The sequence below is a fragment of the Odocoileus virginianus genome, chromosome 2 (genome assembly GCF_023699985.2).
Source record: "Odocoileus virginianus isolate 20LAN1187 ecotype Illinois chromosome 2, Ovbor_1.2, whole genome shotgun sequence".
Lineage (NCBI taxonomy): Eukaryota > Metazoa > Chordata > Mammalia > Artiodactyla > Cervidae > Odocoileus > Odocoileus virginianus.
The window spans coordinates 95,784,050-95,807,193 of NC_069675.1; the positions used below are offsets into that span (position 1 = coordinate 95,784,050).

At 53.7% G+C, this 23,144-nt stretch overlaps 1 protein-coding gene across 1 annotated transcript in view; it reads left to right on the top strand.

Annotated features, from left to right (window-relative positions):
* The window catches only part of HMCN2 (hemicentin 2), a 175,131-nt gene that overhangs the window by 24,420 nt on the left and 127,567 nt on the right, over positions 1-23,144 (top strand). The window contains exons 3-12 of the mRNA XM_070454654.1: positions 740-898; positions 1,725-1,847; positions 11,120-11,291; positions 11,928-12,034; positions 13,159-13,279; positions 15,745-16,008; positions 19,012-19,156; positions 19,689-19,810; positions 21,730-22,002; positions 22,892-23,033. Coding sequence (XP_070310755.1) covers positions 740-898; positions 1,725-1,847; positions 11,120-11,291; positions 11,928-12,034; positions 13,159-13,279; positions 15,745-16,008; positions 19,012-19,156; positions 19,689-19,810; positions 21,730-22,002; positions 22,892-23,033 — 1,628 coding nt within the window. The remainder of the gene's footprint in view (positions 1-739; positions 899-1,724; positions 1,848-11,119; positions 11,292-11,927; positions 12,035-13,158; positions 13,280-15,744; positions 16,009-19,011; positions 19,157-19,688; positions 19,811-21,729; positions 22,003-22,891; positions 23,034-23,144) is intronic.

Here is a 23,144-nt window from a genome sequence, read left to right on the forward strand (position 1 = left end):
TGTTTATTTGGGATTGACTCCAAGGTGGGTTTGGTTTTCCCAGTGATATCACTTCCCAGCTCAGTGATAATGAACCCACCTGTCAATGTAAGAGTCTTGACTTCAATCCCTGGGTCCGATCCCTGGGTCGGGAAGATCCCTTGGAGAAGGAAATGGCAATCCCCTCCAGTATTCTTGCCTGGGAAATCCCATGGACAGAGGAGCCTGGCGGGCTACAGTCCATGGAGTTGCAAAGAGCTGGACACGACTGAGTGACTGAGCATGCAGGCATGCACCAGGGCAGGTTAGAGAGAAGGCTTGACAAGGCAGCTTTGAATGTTTCCCTCTGCCCACCCCTATCCCTCCTTCCCTGGTGAGCCTTCTACCCCTCTGTCCTCCAAACCGTGGCTCACTCATGCCCTCTTTGGTGTACCTGTTAGATGCTTCCGTGGCTCCATCCTTCGTCCCCCACTTGTAGCACTCGTCACCATGATGATTAAATAACTGTGTCATGTTTATTAATGTAAAGTCTGCCTCCCTGCCAGACTCCATGGGAAGGAGGGACCATGCTCCTCAGGCATGAGTGAGTGAATGAAGAAATGAATGAATGAATGATAGATGACGCAGGTGTGTCTCAGGGAGGGGTTTGGGGCCCCTGGACAGGTGGGACAGAAGCCACTGAAGGGGACGCCACCCCCCCCCAGGGCGGGTCCCACCTGGAGGAGGTGGGTGGCAGCTGCTGACCTGCCCTGTCCTCCAGGGAGGCGGGGACTGCCCAGAGATGAGCTTGGGGGCCATCAAGGCTGCCGTGGAGGTGGCCAACCCCGGCTCCTTCATCTACGTCTTCTCGGACGCCCGTGCCAAGGACTACCACAAGAAGGACGAGGTGCTGCGGCTCCTGCAGCTCAAACAGTCGCAGGTGAGCTACCAGCAGGGGCTCTGGGGGCCACTGGGGTCTCCGAGGGCAGCCCCGAGCCCCCGCCGGGAGAGCGGAGCTGGGGCTTCTCCTGCACAGCCTGGGTTCCAGTCCGCACCAGCCTCATTGGCCAGCCCACTGGTGGAGCCGGGCTGTGAAGTCCAAGTGTGTTCTCATGCTCCGGCCCCGCCCTCGGGGCTCACGCCTCCCTGGCGGGGGCCCACTTTTAATACAGACCACAGCACTCCTCCGCTGCCTTCACACCCTGTCCAAGTCTGGGCGATCCATCTTCCTCCTGGCATCTCCTCTGCTCCCCGTCTGTCATTCTTCACCCACTGTCTCAGGGTCTGGAAGATGCGTCAGGGCTTTGGCTCCTGGCTGTCACAGCGAGTGGTGGGGGAGGCGGGGGTGGGGTGGGGCTGCAGGGAGGAATCCCTGGGGAAGACCTCAAGAGCTGGGACTCCTCTCTGGATGGGAAAACTCCTTTGTTCTCTCATCTAGAAAAAACGCGGGTTCTCCAAGGTTCTTCTAGCTCTGCAGCGTCCGGGGGCCACTTGGAGCAGAGTCGATTTCACTCCCTCCCTTGTAGATTTCATAATGGCTCCTACTGTATTCCTGGCCCTGTGATGGACACGTGACCTGCATCCATCCTAACCCCCACGGGGCAGGAACTCTCATCATTCACATTTCACAGGTGGATCACCCGAGCCCAGAGAGACGACAGGGCTTCCTCCGGGTCACTCCCCCCTGGTCTGGCCGCCCCGCCCCACTCCATTCACACCGAAGGTGGTGAGGACGCCATGAGCCAGGCTGCCCGTCTGTCTTCTAGGTGGTCTTCGTGCTGACGGGGGACTGTGGTGACCGCACCCACCCTGGCTACCTGGCCTACGAGGAGATTGCTGCCGCCAGCTCTGGGCAGGTGTTCCACCTGGATAAGCAGCAGGTGACCGAGGTGAGCCTGCCCCGACATCCCCGTGTCCCTGGGCGGCTCTGCCCGTCGGCTGGCTTCCAGGAGCAGTGCTGAGTGCTTGCCTCACAGCAGGAAGCCTGGTGCTCAGGGCTTTGTGACTTCATCTTGTAGAACCCTCTCAGTCAGCCCCCAAAAGTAGGTGCTGCAGGTATTTCAGTTTTGCTGGTAAAAATGTCTGGGGCCTGAAGGAATATCCTGGGTTTTAAACCCGGGATCCCCAGCCAGTCCAGGCTGGCAGGATGGATCTAGCAAAGCTCGGCAGAGTAGGGATGTTAAGGGGAGCTTCTCTCCAGAGTCGAGGGGCCCAGGGGTGGCTGGAAGATCACCAGGGCCGTCAGATTCAGGCTGTGTTGCTGGGACAGCAAGCTGTGCTTGGGGACTTGGCAGGGAGGGGCTTGCTTGACACACTGTGGCCCGACATGCAGGGCCGCCGATGGCCCAGCTGACCGGGCGTCTGTCCTGGTCTCGGTCTTGGAGCAGGAGCCCCGCCTCCCTCCCCTCCGGGGCTCCATCAGTTGCTCAGATCTCTCCCAGTTCTCCCTCTGCTCCGCACGTCCATTCCTCCCCAGGAGCCAGAGGCATCCTTCCAGTGGCATGCTGGTAAATGTTTCACGACCATCTCTCTCTGGAAGGAATAAGAATGCCCATTTCCCCGGTGTAAACACTCCTACTTGGGCTGGTTTCAAGCCACCGTCATAAAGTCATAGAGCATGGGAAGTGATGCTCGCAATCTGCCGTCTTGGGCCTGTGTGATCCTACATCCCACCAGATCCTCTAAAACTAATTCGACCGACAGGCCCCTCCACGTAGTGCCCTGGGGAAGGTCCAGACGCTGATCTGAGTTCTGCCTCTGCCAGCACATGGCCTGTGTTTCCCCGCTTGCCTGCTGCTGCTGCTGCCTCTCCGCTCTTTCTTCCATGTCCTGTGTCTTTTCTACCTCAGGGCCTTTTCTCGTGCGGCTTCTTTTTCCAGCTCCTCCCCCCCAGTTCCTCATCTTTCCAGTCTGAGTGGAATCACGCCTGCCTTGATTTTTGTCAAGATTAAGTCTCCTTTCATACCCCCTCGGAGCTCCCTGGGGGGCTTTATATAATCATAATTTTACAACCGTGTGATTATTTAATGCTGTTAGGCTGTGAGATCCCCGAGGGCAGGGCCCTTAAGGTCCCATTTACGACTGTGTCCCCAGCACCTGGCGCAGCCTCCAGCATGGAGCAGGTGCTTGCTGAGTCGATGGAGACAGACACCTGGCGAATCGATGACGTGGGGTCCCTCGGGCTGGAGGGGGAGGAGAGTGGGAGGAACACTCCCAGTCTGAGGCCACTGCGGCGCGGCCTCCCGCCAGCCCGTGTGTTGTGTATTTTCGTCTCCAGGGCCGTGTTTAGGTTAGCGCCTTGGCTCCCTGTTGACAGATGGCGTTTATGGTTCTCTGCGACACGCCAGGATTTATTTCTTTTGGCATGTCAGCCTGCTCTGGCACCGAGCCGCCCAAGCGAGGGTGGGAAGCATTTCAGAGTGGAGTGATGGCTTGGTCCTTGTTTGGGGGTGCATCTTATCTGGGCAGTTGCTCAGGAACTGGGTTCCTGCCAGGGGTCAGTCAGATGCCAGGCAGCAGGTGAGTTGGTGGAGGACGGCTTGCTCAGGTGTGGCGCTGGACTCTCTGAGCCTCTCATTCGAGACATGGAATCTGGGGCGATCCCCTGGCTCCTGGCCTTGGTGCCCGCCTTCTGCTGTGGGAGCCTGGCTGGGCAGCACCTGTCTGATGTACTGGGATCTCCAGTGGCCAGGCCTGGTTGCCCCTGGCTAGGGGCCTGGGTCCCTCCCCTCCCTGCAAAGAGTGCCATCATCTGTTAGCTTCATGCCTTGTACCTGGCCCCTTCCAGATGTCCCCAGACATTTGGCAATGATCCCCACCAACCTCCACCCCCAGGAGAGAGGAAACGGTGCCTTTGCCTGGCTAGAAGCTGCCAAAGTGCCCACACCCTGCCTGTTTGTCCTTTGACCTTTTCAGAGTCTGGTGTGCCAGGAGTGGCACATTTTTTTTTTTTCCATTTATTTTTATTAGTTGGAGGCTAATTACTTTACATCATTGCAGTGGTTTTTGTCATACATTGAAATGAATTAGCCATGGATTTACATGTATTCCCCATCCCGGTCCCCCCTCCCACCTCCCTCTCCACCCGATCCCTCTGGGTCTTCCCAGTGCACCAGGCCCGAGCACTTGTCTCATGCACCCAACCTGGGCTGGTGATCTGTTTCACCCTAGATAATATACATGTTTCGATGCTGTTCTCTTGAAACATCCCACCCTTGCCTTCTCCCAGAGTCCACAAGTCTGTTCTATACATCTGAGTCTCTTTTTCTGTTTTGCATATAGGGTTATCGTTACCATCTTTCTAAATTCCATACATATGTGTTAGTATACTGTAATGGTCTTTATCTTTCTGGCTTACTTCGCTCTGTATAATGGGCTCCAGTTTCATCCATCTCATTAGAACTGATTCAAATGAATTCTTTTTAATGGCTGAGTAATATTCCATGGTGTATATGTACCACAGCTTCCTCATCCATTCGTCTGCTGATGGGCATCTAGGTTGCTTCCGTGGGAGTGGCACACTTTGCACTCACTTTTCTCTTTGTTAATTGAGCACCTGCTACACGCCGGGGCAGCTTTAGGTGCAGGACGCCAAGAGATAATCCATCAAGCGCACATCTCATGCTTTCAGGCATTTACCTTTCTCTGCCTTTGAGATTCTGGAGTAACAAAAGGAAGGTGAAGATCTTCCCCCCGCTAGCAGAGGTATTCTGGAGTTTTGCCATCCTTCGATGGCCAGTGGGGGTGGGCATTAACCAGGGGAAAAGCGAACTGCCCCCTGAGACAGTGAGCGGGGAGGGGGCGGGAAGGTGGAATTAACAGGTGAGGAGACACAGGCCCTGGAGGTGACCCTGCCCTGGATCCTTCTCTGGGGAGGCGGGGTGGGAGGGGGTGTCAGGTCACATGCTGGCTTCAGACTCCTCTCCAGCTCTGCCACCTGTCTGCTCTGAGACCTTGAGCATGGCACTTGACCTCTCTGGGCCTCCGTTTCCTCATGTTCACAGCTGGGTCATGAGGGCCCCCGCCTGGAGAGATGGTGGCGAGGGTGGGAGGAAGACCCAGCCTTGGGAGGGAGCCCTGAGTGAGAGTTAGTGGTGGCCACGGGATCTCCAGCCCCGTGCTTCGATAGGGAGTACAGAATACACACTCCCAGAGGTCCAGGGAGCCCCCCTCAAGATTAAGAGCTCTCTCGGGATAAGGTTCTCAGGAAGGTAGAGCCTGGGGACAGTGCCCCGTGATGCCCAGTTGGCAGAGGCCCTCGATTTTCTGATCTGTGGCTCTTGAGATCCATTCAGTGACCACTCCACCCCCCCCATCCTGCCTCACTGCCCCAGCTTCCTCAGCCTCTCTGGCTGTTGGATGTCTGGGAGGAGCCTTGGTTGGGGGTGGTGGTGGTGGTGGTGATTTATCTGCTGCGAAGGGCTGAGCGGCAACCATCTGGCCAGGGTAGCAGCGCCAGATTCTCTCATTCCTTCCCCATCAGTGACAGAGAGACGAGACCCAGCGCATTGCTGGCTCCTAGGCCCCTGGTCCTGCTGACATCTGGAAGTCATTACCTTCGCAAATAAACATTAAGCCTGCTTGATGAAGCCTCTCTGCTCAGGAGTGTCCCTAGATTCCTCTCTGAGCCCCAGAGCCATTGCCAGGTCCAGCAGGCTTTGCCCCCAGGCCTGGGCCTGCGGGGGTCTGGCCTTGCTGTGGGGTCAGAGGGTCTGCACCCCCAGCTCTGGAGTGGCGATGTGTTACAGGGCAGCCTTTGTTGATGGGCTGCCTCCTGATGGGGTCACTGGCCTTCTGGCCCATCTCAGCCCTCTCTCCGTGGCGTGGTTCAGTAGCATGAGCTCTTGGGCATCTTCTCTCCATCAAAACATCCTAGAAAGGGCTGGTCATGACAGTTGCAACACAGTAGCGGGTGTGGGATGCGTCTGGGTAATTGTCAGATGGTGCTGCCACCACCACCTGCCGGCTTTGCTCGGTTATGATTTCCTCCTGACCCCTGACAAGGCCTGGCCCTGGGCGAAGGGGACAGTGGTCACAGAGCTGTTTCTTTGCTCTGGGGGAGCTGCCTCACTTACTTGGCCAGCTTCTGTCTGCCTTTCTAGCTGGGAGCCTTGGCTGCTACGTCCCGTCCACCCCCGCATGGACAAATAACCTTGCCCTCATTTCTTAACCCGAACAGGTGGGATCTTTTTAAGAGAAACATTATTTAGAAAGTCAGGCAAAAACAGAAGAATAAAGTAGCTCCAAATGTAAAAACAGAAGAGTTTCAGAACACAGGATTCTTGTCCCGTGATAACTGAAATCTTGCTGTAAAATCTAGGCACATGTGTTTCAGCTCGGTCTCATCAAAACGTAGTCACTTTCCAAATCTCGAGCAGTTCTTCCAATTCCCTTCTGTTCCCTTTCTCTTCCATGGAAGATCACGTGGTAGGCAGAGCTGAAGGACTGTGATTTAGAGCGAGGATGACCAGTATGTAGCATGCCAGACACTATTTTCTAATTCCATATCCGTGGCAGACATTGCTAATCAATTACAGACCTTTTTCTAATTGAGTCTGAATGTGGCTTCGCATTTCTCCAAATGGCATTCCAAGAAGTTACTTCCAGTTGATTAGAGCTGGCAAGCGACAGGAGAGCACTGTGGTTGCTCAGGTATATTTTAAAGTCATACTTGTAAACATATACTCGTTCCTTTTAGATGATTTTTACTTAAAAATTTCCCATGAGATGTGTCAGATATTGAAAAGTAAAAAAAAAAAAAAAAGTACTATCAAGATTTAGCAATTCACATTTTTGCTCCAGCTGCTACATCTCTCTCTTTCTATACTTTTTGTTGAATCATGACACCGTATCCATAAATAATTCAGTGTGGATCAAAAAAAAAATAGACTCCAGCATAACCCATAGTATCACCTAATATAATGAATAGTACTTTGCAAGTATCATCTGATGCCAAGTCCATATTTAAATTTCTCTATTTGTCCTCAGGATGTTAAATCAGGTTTTAATCAAGGGCTGTGCACTTTATGGGGTTGTTATGTCTGTTAAGTTTCCTTAAATCTGGAGGGGATCCATCCTTTTTTCAGGCCACTAACTTGTTGGAGAGGCGTTGATTATGCCATGGCCTGTGTTCTGGATTCATCTGATCGCTTCCTTATGGTGTCCCATAAGTGGTCTCCCCACTTGTGCCTTTACTTCCTCTAAGCTGGAAAGTGAAAGTGTTAGCTACTCAGTGGGGTGTCCGGCTCTGTGCGACCCCATGGACTGTAGCTCGTTAGATTCCTCTGTCCATGGAATTCTCCAGGCAAGAATACTGGAGTGGGTTGCCATGCCCCCACCAGGAGAACCTGGGTCTCTTGCACTCTAGGCAGATTCTTTACCATCTGAGCCTGGAAGTTAGCTTTAAATGACTATTCAGAAGGAGGCTGACCTTTGTGGCAGGAGTATTTCATCCTTGGTGCTCTGTGTGTGTTTTCTTTTGCATCATACCAGGAGGAAAATGATGTCTGATTGTCCCCATTACTGATGACCAGTTTGATCGGTTAAAGCAGTGACAGCCAGCTCTCTGCATGGCAGACCTTTGCTTTTTCCTTTCTGACCCAAGGGGTCGGTGGGGTCACTCTGGGGCTCTAGTTCCCCAGGAGCTTTTTCATCTCATGTTTTAGCATCTCATGTTTTAGCAAAACCATGTTTTAGCATTCACTGAGGATGCTTGCCTGAAACAATAATTTTATTAGGAGGTTGCAAAAAAATGATTTCCTAATTGCATCATTCCTTCCACATTTGTTAATGGGCGTTCTCCCACGAAGAAGAGCTTTTGCTTCTCCAAAGGGGTGATTTGGTTCCTCTGAAGTCACGGTTCCTACTGAAAAAATAGGGATCACACTTCTCTCTCTTTAATTAAGAATTTGCTTTTATTGGTGGCAAATGAGATTTTGTTGTTTTGAATTTTTATTTTCTTTTTTGAGTATTTTTGTGGCACCTAGATTACATGGTGCTTCCCCGGTGGCTCAGATGGTAAAGAAGCTGCCTGCAACGCAGGAGACCCGGGCTTGGTCCCTGGGTCGGGAAGATCCCCTGGAAAAGGGAATGGCTATCCACTTCAGTATTCTTGCCTGGAAAATTCCGTGGATAGAGGAGCCTGGCAGGCTACAGTCCACAGGGTGTCAAAGAGTCAGACAGGACTGAGTGACTAGCTTAGATTGTATAATTCGGTGTGGTTTGATTGATTATAGTCATTATTCTTTTGGAGGCTCAAAGTCTCCCACATTTAGCCAACAGGAGCTCCTTTATGCTGGTTCCTATGTCCTTCTGATAGGTCTCCATTACTCTTGTTTTTTGTCTTGTCACATAGCTTGCAGGATCTTAGATCCCTGACCAGGGATAAAACCTGTGTTCTCAGCTGTGAAAACTAGAGCCCTAACCACTGGCCCACCAGGGAATTCCCTGTCCCCATTAGTCTTTGAGACCTTCCTTGCTTTATGAAATTCAGTAGTCCTAGGCTTTCCTTGTATATTGCCTGCCCCAGACCAGAAATCAGCCATTTCTCCAAGGAACTCTGGGGGAAAACAGTAGTTAGAAACCACTGGGTTCTGAATTCACTTGGAATAAATTTATATTTAAAAAAAATCCTTGCAGCTCTCTCCGGGCTGTAAGAGAAAAGTCTTGGTTGAGATTTCCTTCCTTGCTTTATTCTGCAAGAGACATAAAATGGTTTCACAACCACAATATAGCTAGTTCTGATTGTTATTATTGTTGTTCAGTTGCTAAGTCATATCTGACTCTTTGTGACTCCAATGGACTGCAGCACACCAGGCTTCCTTCCCTGTCCTTCACTGTCTCCTGGAGTTTGCCTAAATTTATGTCTATTGAGTCGGTGATGCCATCCAACCATCTCATCCTCTGTCACCCCCTTCTCATCCTGCCCTCTGTCTTTCCCAGCATCAGGGCCTTTTCCAGTGAGTTGACTCTTTGCATCAGGTGGCCAAAATATTACAGCTTCAGCTTTAGAATCAGTCCTTCCAATGAATATTCGTGGTTGACTTTCTTTAGGATTGACTGGTTTGATCTCCTTGCAGTCCAAGGGACTCTCAAGAGTCTTCTCCAGCACCACAATTCAAAAGCATCAGTTCTTTAGCACTCAGCCTTCTTTATGGTCCAGCTCTCACATCCGTACCTGACTACGGGGAAAACCATAACGTTGACTGTATGGACCTTTGTTGGCAAAGTGATATCTCTGCTTTTGAATATGTTGTCTAGGTTTGTCATAGCTTCCCTTCCAAGGAGCAAGTGTCTTTTAATTTCATGGCTGCAGTCACCATCCACAGTGATTTTGGAGCCCAAGAAAATGAAATGTCACTGCTTCCACTTTTCCCCCTTCTATTTGCCATGAAGTGATGGGACTGGATTCCATGATCTTAGTTTTTTGAAAATTGAGTTTTAAGCCAGGTTTTTCACTCTCCTCTTTCACCTTCATCAAGAGGCTTTTTAGTTCCTCTTCACAGGTGACATAAAACAATTTCACAATCACAATACAACTAGTTCTGCCAACTGCCAACTGCTAAATAAAGGTTTCTTTGCACTTTCTTTTTTCGCCCTCAGGGTGGCTCTCACTGAGAAAGTATGTGGAACTCCTTGGTTTCTGATTGACTTGGAGCTAACCCTTTCCCTCATACTGGGGTTATGTTATCAATTTGTCGTACAGTCAGTCCACGTTTCATTTTGATTCTGTTTCAGGGTTTGCACAGGATGCTTCTTGACGTAACTTGCCTTGAAAAGAGGTGGTTCAAAACTGGAGAGGTTCCCCCCCTCTTTTTTGTTTTCTTACTGGAACCTGGGTGGCTCAGCTGTTGCTGAAGAGGAGGTGTGAGCTGGGGTGGGGGGTGTGGCTGGAGCTGAGCATTTGTGAGATGAACTTGAGGACCCTGTTCAAAAGGTGTGTGCCCTGCGGCGTCACACACAGTGAGCACGTGTCCTGAGCCCCTTATCCTGCCCAGTCGCTGAGGCTGGGACACAGCAGAGTCTCTGCCCTCATGGGACTCCCAGGCCAAGAGGGGTTACGGGTATGAATCTAACCAGGAGTTGGCTGCTGAGGAAGGGGCAGGGATTTCTGCAAAGAGAAGAGCATGTGTGGGGGGGAGCTGCCCAGGGGGCAAGGGACGGGGAGCCAGCCCGGCAAGCGTGGGGGGCATCAGGAGCATCATGAGCTTGGGTCAGGTTGAACGGGTGAACCAGAGAACACAGGGACTTAGAGACCATGGTAAGTCTTGGAGAAACAAGATAATTTTGTGCTTAGTAGAGACTGTCTTGGCGGGGATTTGAGAACCTCCTGAAATCATACTCTAAATGTGTGCCTAACTCGTAGGATGTTCTGAAGAGTTATCTGTCACCTGATTTTTCAATGGGACTTGTCAAAAACATAAGATTTTATTATTTTTTATTTTAATTTAATTTTTTGGGCCATGCCATGCACAGGGCTTGTGGGATCTTAGTTCCCTGACCAGGGATGGAATCCCAGACCTCAGCTGTCAGACCATGGAGTCCTAACCACTGGACTGCCAGGGAATTCCCCAAACATAAGAATAAGCAATTGTACAACCAAGGATATTAGATTTCTCAGTGTTGTGATAAGGGTCAGGAGCAGACTGTCTGCTTAAAGACATGGTCCTACTTAGAGAGCATGGTGCCTGGTGGGGGATGTGGTCTGAGGGCCCCTGGGCAGGGATAGTGAACCACACTCTGGGGGAGATTCCGGACTTCCAGGGTGCATCAGTGTGTAGGAAGCACCAGGAGGGCTTCCTGGAGGAAGTGATGGATGTCATAGAAATTGGCCACGTGACAAAGGAGGGGCGTCATCCCATCAGAGGGGTGCCCTCTCCTCCTTCCATCTGGGCTGAGTCCTCTGGATGCCTTCATTCAGGTGTCACAGCTCTGAGACCACAGGCCAAGAGGGAAGTGGTGTGTGAATCAGGTCCAGTGTAGGGCAGTGGGGACTGTGACGGCCTCAAGTGACCTGGAAAGCCTGTATGCTGCCTGAAACTCACCAGGGGATAAGACGCTGCACACAGCTGGCAGCCTGCTAGGGACCCACCTCCGGTGGGCCAGACACAAGCAAGGCATCATGGGCACCTACTGGCGTCAGCCTTGCTCTCCTGCCTCCCAGGTGCTGAAGTGGGTGGAGTCAGCCATCCAGGCCTCCAAGGTTCACCTGCTGTCCACGGACCATGAGGAAGGCGGCGAGCACACGTGGAGGATCCCCTTTGACCCCAGCCTAAAGGAGGTCACCATCTCCCTGAGTGGCCCAGGGCCCGAGATCGAAGTCCGAGACCCGCTGGGTATGTGAGCCCCAGAGCTGGCCTCCTCCTTGGCCCTGAGACTGAAATAAAAGTCCAGGATGGGACAGAGAGGAGGCCAGGGGATTTTGGACACAAGACTCCAGGAGCATGGAGGGTAAGGGAGATGCTGAGTCGAGGGCAGAGAGGGTGCCTACAGTGGGTGAGGATTCAGGGAGGCCATTAGCAGCCCAGCGAGGGGAATTAAAGTGATGACAGTGCCCGGGGCTGCCAGATTCACATGGCATCTTCCCTGGGTTCTCTCTTCAGTGGCCTGAAGAGTCAGTGGGGCAAGAATTAGTGGCACAGTGCAGAGATGGGGGCTCTGGGAGGTGGGGTGACTTGTCAGGGTCATGCAGGCTCCATATGATCTGGACCCGGCTGCCTGGTGCTGTGGTGTTCCAAGGATGTCCTGAGTACTCTGGTCCAGAGGCCAGGGGTACAGCCAGCACCTGGGGAGGGATGAAGATGGAGAGCCAGAAGAGGGAGAGGCTCGGGTACCACCAAAGGCCTCTTGTCAGTTCCTCTAGGAAGCCCAAGGCAGGTGTTGGAGGGCTGGAGGTTCCTGGGGATGGGGAGGAGTGCTCTGTCAACCCCAGAAAAGAGTCGGGGGCTGAGCAGGTGCTGGGGCTTCCACAGGGAGGATCCTGCAGAGAGATGACGGCCTCAATGTGCTCCTCAGCATCCCTGACTCCGCCAGGGTCGTGGCCTTTAAGCCCGAGCATCCCGGGCTGTGGTCCATCAAGGTAGGAGGCCTTGGGTTCCTGCGGTTGGGGAGACCAGCTTCACCAAGCTGAGACACCATCTTCCTCTTGCCTGGGCCCTCGGGAGCCTAGGGCCCTGGGAAGCAGAGGGTTGGAGTGTGGGCAGTGATGTGGGCATATCAATAGAAGTAAAGGGGCAAGATCAGAGGAGGAGTGTTCTGCTTTGCACCAGTGAGAGAAGTGGAGTGGTTTGGGGTAAGTGAGGGGACTTCAGAGAAGGGCTTGGAGAAACCACTCGAGTGTCCACAGGTGGGCGACGGGGGTGGCTCGGGACCCTGTCCTTTGAGGAGTGTGCAGAAGAGGCTAGGGTGACCTTGGGCTCAGAGGCACAGGGCTGGCAGGGGGGCAGAGTCTGTTCCAACCTGCCAGGGGCTGGGGGCCTGGGGCTGGGGGCAGGGCTCCCGGCCAAGCACCCTGGGATGGGGTGGGCTGCTGTCTCGGGAGCACACAGCTGATCAGCAAATAGTTCTGGAGCCCTACTGGGTGCTGGGCTTCCCTGGTGACTCAGTGGTTAGGAACCCGCCTGCCAAGCAGGAGACTTGGAAGACGCAGGTTCAGTCCCTGGGTGGGGAAGATCCCCTGGAGAAGGAAATGGCAACCCACTCCAGTATTCATGTCTGGGAAATGCTATGGACAGAGGAGCCCAGTGGGCTACAGTTCACGGGGTCGCAAAAAGTCAAACACGACTGAGTGACTAAACCAACGGCAACTGGGTGCCAGGCACAATGCTGGGCGCTGCGGGCACTGCCAGCCTTCAGGTTCGGAGCGTCTTTGGGCTGAGAGCTCTCATGCCAGTGGGGAAGGCAAGGCAGGGGTTAGAGGGTTAGATGTGCAGGGGACAGAGGGGACCCTTGGGTGTTGGGGTGGGAGTGGAACGACAGGGCCGCTTTAGAGCCCCGCTCAGGCAGTGCCATGGCTGGTTTCTTCCTCCCCAATGGGGCAGTATCGTGCTAGGTCCCCAGGGATTGGGTGAGTCACCCACAAGTCTGCAAAGGCGGGAGAATTCCAGCTGCTGACTCCAGGCCGGGTCAGGTCAGCCACCTCCCACCTGGAGCTGGGGGGCTGGGGTCAGACACCCTGGTGACGTGAGCCTGGGCCTGGGCTAGGTCTACAGCAGTGGCCGCCATTCGGTCAGGATCACGGGCATCAGCAACATCGACTTCCGAGCTGGCTTCTCCACTCAGCCGTCCCTGGACCTCAACCACACCATTGAGTGGCCCCTGCAAGGTACGGTGCTCTGGGCCCTGGGGCGATGCAAGGCTGCCTCCTGCAGGGGTGGGGTTCACCTTTGGGAAGTTGAGGGTTGCAGTTCCGGGGGGCAGCCATGAGCCTGTGACTATGGAGTAGGCTTGCAGGGGTTGGTCCAGCCTCTCTCTCACATCACAGTGAACTGCACCCAGTGCTAGCACCTGCTCTTTGGGCTCCAGCCAGGGTGACCCTGGGACCGTTTACTTTTAGAACTTCCTTCCTGTCCCTCAAGGGCTCCACAAGCTCAGACTGTCCCCCTGACCCTCCTTTCCCTTTCTCTTTGTCAAGATTTGTCTGTCTAGAGCCCCACTTCTTCCAGTGAACATCAGGCTGTTGTTCAGGGGCTAAGTCACGTCCAACTCTCGATGACCCCGTGAACTGCAGCACACCAGGCTTCCCTGTCCCTCGTTATCTCCTGGAGTTTTCTCAAACTCACGTCCATTGAGTCAGTGATGCCATCCAATCATGTCATCCTCTGTCGCCCCCTTCTCCTCCTGCCTTCAATCTTTCCCAGCATCAGGGCTCAGAAATGTGGCCTCTTGCCATGAGGCTATTTGGAGGGTTTTGCTGGGACCGGCTGAACAGAGAGATGGGAGGGACTGGGTCAGAGCATATTAAAAAGCCGAGACATCACTTTCCTGACAAAGGTCCATATAGTAAAAAATATGGTTTTCCCAGTAGTCATGTATGGAAGTGAGAGTTGGACCATAAAAAAGGTTGATCACCAAAGAATTGATTCTCTCACATTGTGATGCTAGTGAAGACTCTTGAGAGTCCGTTGGATGCAAGGAGGCCAAACTAGTCAATCCTGAAGGAAATCAACCCTGAATATTCATTGGAAGTACTGATGCTGAAGCTCCAATATTTTGCCCACCTGATGTGAAGAACCAACTCATTGGAAAAGACTCTGGTGTTTTCTGGGAAAGAAATCTCTGGGAAAGATTGAGGGCAGAAGGAGGAGGGGGTGACAGAGGATGAGATGTTTGGATGGCGTCATGGACTCAATGGACACAAGTTTGAGCAAACTCTGGGAGACAGTGAAGGACAGGGAAGCCTGGCATACTGCAGTCCATGAGATCGCAAAGAGTGGGACTCGGGGACTGAATAACAGCAAGGTCAGGTCAGATAATTCTGGACCACGGAACAGTGACCCCAAAGTGTTGATGCTGGGTCCTTAGGGCTTTCTTTTGAGTCTATATGTCCACTAATGTTTGTCATTCTTGTCAGCCCTTGTGGGTTTCCCTGCCAGGACCAGCAGCGATATCTTCAAAATGAAAAGTGGGCTGCTTGTTCATTCTGTTTGTTTTTGCCAATAGCAAGGAGGTGGGAGGGAGGCAAGCCAAGAGAGATGAGAAATCCTAAGTGAAGTGCTGTGGGGGTGGCGGGGGGAGAGTTTGGAAGCAGAGTGGTCCTCAGCTACAGTCCCCGTGGGAAAGGGTGAAGGGGGCCACGTGTGACCCTCTTTGGTTTCTGCTTTTGATAAAGATGTGGCTCCATCCAAGACATTTTTTAAAAGCGAGAAAAACAGCAGGGCAATTGCAAATGATAAATGATGATTGGCACTTGACCCCAGGGCACCAGGCAGTGGGAGAGGCTGCAGCGAACTGAACAGTGGGGGTCTGGGCCACGGGAGCAGCTGCTACGTGCCTTTGGCTGGTTATTGTAACATGGGAAGGAAGCCCAGCACTGACACACTCGAGTTTTCAAAGAAATCTGGGCTTCTAGATTTGAACATGCCCTTTCTAGACTGTTTGATATTTTTTTCAAAAGATGGAAGGCATTTTATGGATCACGTCTACCACATCCTTTGGTTCCCAGTTTATGATGAGAGAGAGAGAGAGAGAGAGAGAGAGAGAGAGAGAGAGAGAGAGAGAGAGAGAGAAGAATAGCTATCTGAAAAGGGAGAGACCTAACAGTTTCCAAATCAACTTAGAAGATTGTGAAACCCAAGTCTAGTTCTGGCTTTCCTGGGATGATGTGGAAAGTACATTTCCAATGAGATGGGAAGGGAAACCACAGGAAAGCCAAGCAGGAATCAGCATTCCCAAACTGGGGTGTGTATCTCACCCAGATACACATCTCGGCCAGTCCCAGAGCCTGTCGGTTGACAACCAACACCAGAGTTAGTGGCGGGATGGGAGGGTGCCCTTTCTCAGCTCTGCTCCGTGAGCGCCCCAGTCTGCAGGGCAGAGGTGGCGCAATCATGGGAAGCCATGGGCCGGAGGAGAGTGCTGTTTCAGGACCACGGACAGTAGCAACCCCCCTTCTCTCCTCATCCCACCCAGCATTCCTTGGCCTGGGGAAGAGAAGGTGAGGGAACGGGTGTAGGCGGACCAAGCAGGCTGGGCCCCTAGCCATGGCCCTGGGGTGGGGCCCCTGCTTGGGGAGTCTCGTGGAGCCCAGCGCAGGTGCCAGCACCTCCTTCCCCGCCCTTTCCTCTGCAGGCGTGCCCATCTCCCTGGTGATCAACTCCACGGGCCTGCGGGTGCCTGGCCGCCTGGACTCAGTGGAGCTCTCACACAGCTCAGGGCGGTCCCTCCTGACTTTGCCCACACAGCCCCTCTCCAACGGGTCAACCCACCAGCTGTGGGGTGGGCCGCCCTTCCACAGCCCCCAGGAGCGTTTCTACCTCAAGGTGAAGGGCAAGGATCATGAGGGAAACCCTCTCCTCCGTGTTTCCGGAGTTTCCTACCGTGGGGTGACTCCAGGTGAGTAATTGACTCCTACCACCCCCAGCTCCCTGGCTCCCTTGCAGGCTTATTTCTCCCTGGAAGGCTTTCCTGATTCAATTAGATTAGGAAATGTTTATTAATTAAACTCCAGGCTCTGCAATACATTATGCCTAATACTGAGATGCTTCAAATGCAGTTTTCAGCTCCAGGGTTTACTGCAAAGTCATCTATGCATCTGTAAATCCATCCATGCATCTATCCATCCATCCATCCACCTGTGCATTCAACATTCACTTTGCATCAGTCATGGTTCTAGAAAGTGTAGCCACAACAGTGGGCAGGGCAGTGAGTATTACGCCCTTGCATAATCATAATTACTATCATCGTTATAGCGATGGTAACACTAATCTAATCACCATTTTGAGCACGTCTCGTGGGACAATCCTGGGCCAAGCACTTGCCATGCATTTGTTCACTAAATGCTTATACCAGTTCCTTTTATTCCCCCTCCTGGTCTAAAGGGTTTCTTTTTATAGTCTCTTGCATGCTCCTTGCAAAATCTATCTTTTCAAACCTTTTACTTTGAGATGTTCTTGAAGAAGTGAAGTGTGAAGTGCTAGTCACTCAGTTGTATCCAGCTCTTTGCGACCCCATGGACCATAGCCCACCAGTCTCCTCTGTCCATGGAATTCTCCAGTCAAGAATACCAGAGTGGATAGCCATTCTCTTCTCCAGGGGTTCTTTCCAGCCCAGGGATTGAAACTTGGTCTCCCGCATCGCAGGCAGATTCTTGACTGTCTGAGCCACCGGGAAAGCCCAAGGTTACCATAAAAGGAGTAAATTTCTTCACTTAGCTTCTCCTGCATTAATATCTTCTTATTTTCATTTTGTAAAATTGAAGTTTAATTGCTTTACAATACAGTGTTAATTTCTGCTGCTCAACAATAGGGATCAGCTATATGCATACGCATATCCCCTCCCTCCCTCTCCCCCCGCCCCACCCCCACCCCTCTAGGTCTTCCCAGAGCGCTGAGCTGACCTCCCTGTGTTCTTACACCCAGTTTGAGATGTGTCTCCATTTTATTGCTGGGGAAGTGAGACCACTGATTGCGCAGGGTTGCTCGGAGGGTTGCATAAACTAATGTTCGTAACAAACAGGACGGCTCTCAGATGCTCAGAGGCTGTACCCAGGGTGTGGGGACCGTGAACCACGCCCCTCCACATGGCTGCTGGCACTGTGATGTCACTGTAGGCACGAGTCACCTCGTGTCCCCACCTTTGGTGGTGTTGTGCTGTTTCCCACGTGTGTGGCCTCTGCGGGTTTCCCGTGTGTCCCAGAGGTCTCGGCATCCAGGCTGGAGGCTCCCGGAGGGCAGGGCGGCACCTCTGGCTTTCCATCTCTGCCTCTGGCCCTGGGGAGTGGGGTCTGAGTTCACTGGGCACCACTCCCCTGGTGGTGACCCAGGAGGAGCTCAGAGATGGGTGACACTGACATCCCACATCAGCAGTGCTGGGGGTCTCAGGCTCCCCTGGCCACTTCACTTAGGGATGCAGAGAGGGTGCTGAGATGCCCGTGGTGAGATGGGGGACTTTGAGGACCTGAGTGGGGCAGGGAACTGCAGGCCTAGGGGCTTGGGAACCCTTCTTCCGTCTCCCAGCTTCTACTCCCCGGCTGTGGCCCCCCGGGCTCCTCCTGCCTTGACCTTTGCAGCTTTCAGGAGGCATTTTCAGGCAGGAATCTCAGCAGGGAGACTAAAGCAGCCTTTCTCTCTCCCTCTCCTCTTTTCTCAGATGGCTCCCAGAGCTGGGGGGTTAGTTAAGTTCTGGCTTTCGGTCTCCATGTCAGCTCTAGATTAAAGGATGGGGGTGGAGTGGGGAAAAGATGTGGTTTTGGTGGGGGGGTTGCGCCCCCCCCCCCCAGGTCTGGGAGGCTGGGAGTTTGATTGGGAGCAAAAGACTCTGGGTTTGGAGGCATGGGGGTGGTGGGTCCGGGGGTCCCTGGGCTTCTTTCAGCCCAAGGAAGAGGGAGCCAGAGGCTTGCAGTGTGTGGGGGTGAGCCGTGGCTGCCGTACGCACAGCTGAGGACGTGGCTGCATGGTCCGACACCCCTCTCCCCTGGGACGTGGCAGGGAGCCTGTAACATGATGTCACCGCCGCCCTCCCACCCCCAGCGCTATGCTCGGAGGAGGTCTGGCCCATTGTCTCACCCTCGGAGCATCTCTGGCGGGGATGAGGGAGAGGGCAGCGCAAGGGTTCCCCACAAGTCTGCAATCGCCCAGCGAGGCATGGACGGTCCAAGACTGACCCTGGGGGTCAGTTCTCAGACGTTTCCCCTGAAGTGACTCCAAGAGCCAAGGAAAGACTATGTGTCACCCCAAGTCCAGGGTCAGGTGGGAGGAGGCAGTGGCATCTGATGGGGGTCCCCAGAGGCTCATCCGAAGCTGTGAGATTACATGGAAATCTCTTATTTTATCTTGAAAATGCGTGTGAACTCTGTAGTCACAGCCATGCTCCAACTAGGCTGATTTTTAAATTAAAAAACAAGGCTTCCCGCCCACAGCTTGTGAGTAAAACTGACCCTGCAGGAGGGGCGAATGATGCACAGCCCTCCCCAGGCCCCTGGAGAGTATCATCTGGGGAGCATTTCATCAGATTTGAGGGCTGGTTCGACTTCTCTGTCGCCCACACAATTGACACAATGGTAGCACAAGTTGTAAAACCCCCACAAGTCTTCATGGAAGGAGCTGGCTCTGCCACATGTGTGTGCCAAGGGCTTCCCACTCACCACCTCTCACCGGCAACTCACCACAGCTCAGTGAGGTCACTAATGCCATTAACCCATTTTACAGAGGTGAAAACTGAGGCTTAGGGAGGTGATGCCCCCTGTTCTTGGTGGCCACCGGATGGTGAAGCTGGAGATGGAAGCCCTGCCTTCTGGCCCCTGGTCATCCTTGTGGGTCTCTGTGTTGCTAGTTGTGTCGAGGGCAGACTGAGGGTGGAGGGCAGGGAGGAGTCCTGAGTGCTGGTCCTTGCCCACAGGTGCCCCCCTGGTCAGCATGCCCCCCAGGATCCATGGCTATCTACACCAGCCTCTGCAGGTCTCCTGCTCCGTGCACAGCGCCCTCCCCTTCCGGCTACAGCTGTGGCGGGAGGGAGTCAGGCTGGGTGAGGAGAGGCGCTTTCGGTGAGTGGCTCAGGACTGCCCATTCTCCCCAGTCCCAGGGCTCCTGGGGGCCTGATGCCCTGGAGGGACCTAAGGGGAGCGTGGGTGGCACACGTGGGGCCTTGGTCATCCTGCTGGGCACCTCCCAGCTTGGCCAGGGTTGGGGGAGAGTGGGTCCTGAGGCTCCCACCGCTGCTGGGCCATCACTCCTTGGATGAGCCATAGGCCTTCCTCAGATTCTGAAAATTCAACCCGTGAAGGCCCGGCTCTGTGCTGGTCAGCGCAGGAAGGACCCTCTGAGACCTTCCCTCCTATGGTTGGAAGCCCAGGGCTCAGAGAGGGGAAGGGACGTTCTCAGAGTCACATGGCATATCGTTGGGATTTGCACATCCTTAGCTGCCTGTCTCTTCTTACCAAGTCTCTGAGAGGTTTGGGGGCCTCTTTCTGGGCAAGATTCAGGGGGTCAAGCCCCCATCCAGAAGCCTGGATGAGGCCAGGGAGCCCTGATGGGGGGCAGTGCGGTTGTGTGTCCCCAGCTCTTCTGTGTTTGCAGGGAGTCAGGGAACAGCAGCTGGGAGATTCCTTGGGCCTCTAAGGCTGAAGAAGGCACGTACGAGTGCATGGCAGTCAGCCGGGCTGGGACCGGACGAGCAAGGGCTCAGATCGTCGTCACAGGTCTGTCCCCTTGGGCCCGTCCTGACTCTTCCCTGTAGGATTCCCTCCCAGACTTCCTTCATCTGTGGGTGAGTGTGCCAGCCAGCTGCCGGGGGCCGTCCATCATCCAGAGCCCGACGCCCACGCTGCACCTGCCTGCCGGCCTCCGGTTTGGGCCGTCTGCCCCAGGAGTGGCCTGTGGTTGCAGGAAGGTTGAGAACCCCAGCTCGGGGCTCCGCCTCCCAGTCCCCAGCCTCAATCCCACCCTTGACTTCTTGGTCAGCCCCCAGACCCTTACAAGGGCCACCGTCCACCTCGTCCCCAACCCGTAATGCCTGCAGGTCCTGCCGCCGTGGCAGCGGTGAACTCAGGAAGGTTGGAAATGCCACAGATCCTCTTACAATGCAATTGGCTTTATTTTTAAAATAATGAACCTAAGCTGCCTTGATGGGCTTTCCCAGTGGCTCAGTGGTAAAGAATCTGCCTGCCAATGCAGGAGACACGGGTTCAATCCCTGGGTTGGGAGGATCCCCTGGAGGAGGAAATGGCAACCCACTCCAGTATTCTTGCCTGGAAAAATCCCATCGACAGAGGAGCCTGGCGGGCTACAATCCATGGGGTCGCAAAAGAGTCGGACACGACTTAGTGACTAAACAACCACAAAGCTGCCTTGAAGAAAAGGGGCCCAAAGAACATAGAGGGATCAGTCACTCTGCATTCCTAAACTCACTCAAAATCACTCATGCTCCCTGTAGGAAGACTGGAAAAATATAAGCCAACAGAAAAGATGGAAATGACCTGTGACCCCTCCACTCTAGAGATGACTTTGACAGCATTTGCTTTACTTCTTTTTGGACCTTTATCCATGTGTGCATTTTAAGAAAAACGGGATAATATCGTACATACTTAAAGCAACCTGATTTGATGTCTGGAGTCAAATTTCCCCATTAGACATCATGGTCATTGGCATGTGGACCCAGTTTTTTTCCTACAGGTCCTGCAGACCGTCCTTGATTAGGTGGTCTCTGAGCTGTCACTTCTTAATGTTTTTTTCTTATTTAGAGTGTGGGTTTCTAAGCTCTTTCTTCTTTGGGGGCAGTGGCCTTCCTTAGTCCACATTTGGCTGCTGTTTATACAGAGAATAGCTCTGTACTTGTTACTCTTTTCCAGTTAAGGGTGATTTCCAAGACTTTATCCACCAGTGTGGAATTATTGGGGTTTCCCAGGTGGCTCAGCGATAAAGAATCTGTCTGCCAATGCAGAAGAAACTGGTTCAATCTATGGGTCGGGAAGATCCCCTGGAGAAGAAAATGGCAACCCACTCCAGTATTCTTGCCTGGGAAATCCCATGGACAGAGGAACCTGATGGGCTACAGTCCATGAGGTCACAAAAAGCCAGACACAATTTAGTGACTGAGCATGTACGCTTGTGGAATTATTGCCTCAAAGGGTGTGAAGTGTGGGTTGTTTGTTTATTTTAGTCGTTGCATCATGTCTGACTCTGAAACCCCATGGATAGGAGCCCGCCAGGCTTCTCTGTCTACGGGATTTTCCAGGCAAGAATACTGGAGTGGGTTGCCATTTCCTTCTCTAGGGGATCTTCCTGACCCAGGGATTGAACCCACGTCTTCTACACTGGCAGGTGGATTCTTTACCACTGAGCCCTGGGAAAGCCCGGAAGAATGGGCTAACTCTTGTTAACTTTTGCCGTTGGCTGTTGAATGGAAATCAGGCACGCATGCACGCACACACACACACAGCCCCCAGGCGGGTGTGAGATGGCCATGGGGTGGCATTGTCCAGGCATGATGAGCAGATGCTGGTGAACTGCCCTGCTGGGGGATGCAGTGGACTCTGGGGTCTGGACACCACCAGGGCCTGCAGAATGTCCCCTTCCCCGTGCCAACCTCTCAGTGCCTCCTGCGCTCCTGTTCCTGCAGACCCCCCGCCGCAGCTGGTCCCTGTCTCCAATGTGACCGTGTCCCCGGGAGAGACCGCCATCCTGTCCTGCCTTGTCCTGAGCGAGGCTCCCTACAACCTTACCTGGGTCCGGGACTGGCGAGTCCTGTCGGCCTCGACGGGCAGAGTCACCCAGCTGGCCGACCTATCCCTGGAGGTCAGGAACACCACCCCCAGCGATGGCGGGCGGTACCAGTGCATGGCCAGCAACTCCAATGGAGTCGCGAGGGCATCCGTCTGGCTCCTGGTGCGAGGTGAGGCTGCTTACTACCTGGCATTTCTCCAGGAGCCCATCCGTCCATCCCTCTGCTCAGACATCAGCTCTGGCAGGCAGCATCAGCCCTTCCAGAGTTTTCTCAACCTTCGGAGTAAGAGGATTCTGTAGCCTCCCAGCCTAAGTGTAGTGGTTTGGCACTGTTGGGAAGTTCATCCTCATATCTAGCCTCAATTTCTACTGCTGTCGGCCAAGCCAATTTCACTGTGTCCTGTCCTCTTTCTGGGTCATTGAGCACTTCCATTGTCCAGCCCTCTCGGTATGCAGGACAGAGATGGGACACCGGAAACTTCTGGAAGCCCAGAGATCAGATATGCTTAGCAGGGTTTGGGTAGCGCTGACCAGCTGGGGGTGGAGGAGGCAGTGAGAGGAAACACATCCAGAGGGTTAGTGCCTGGATTAGGTACTCACCTGGGATTTAGGTCCACTCAAGATTTAGACGCATCTTGCTCCTCTAGGGACCTATCTCCCAAGTGTAAAAGTGAGTATGTTGGAACAAATCTCTCTCTTGTGCCAATGACTGTGGATTGGCTGCTTAGAGTGTGTTGAGAAAGATTCTGAGGCCATATCGAGGCTGCTGGTATAGGAGGGGCTCAGCTCAGAGCAGAAATTCAGGGAGCTCAAGGTTCCCACCAGGGGCGTTAGGGAATTCAGGTCCCTCTGTGGCCCGGGGATGTGCCTGGGGGCTGCCTGGTCAACCCTGGTTCCCTGAGAAGCCAGTCACAAGGATGCAGGTCCCTCGGGCCCTTCCTTCCTATGTCGCTGCTGTCTGTGGCTGCGGGGAGGAGCGGGGGCCCAGTGCTGGGTGCCTGGGACAACACGGCTGCTCTGACAAGCTTCTCCCCACCTGTCCACTCCTTGAACCCCAGAGGCCCCGCAGGTCAGCATCCACACCAGGTCACAGCGCTTCTCCCAGGGCATGGAGGTGAGGGTCCGCTGCTCGGCCTCCGGATACCCTGCACCCCACATCTCCTGGAGCCGCGAGGGTCGCGCCCTGCATGAGGACAGCAGGTGAGGGCCTCGGGGACCTCTCTGGGCCTCAGTCTTCTTAACTGTAGCAAATGGGGAGTGGCATTTGCCCTGCCTTCCTCCTGATGATTTGAGACTCAGGAGCAAGATCAT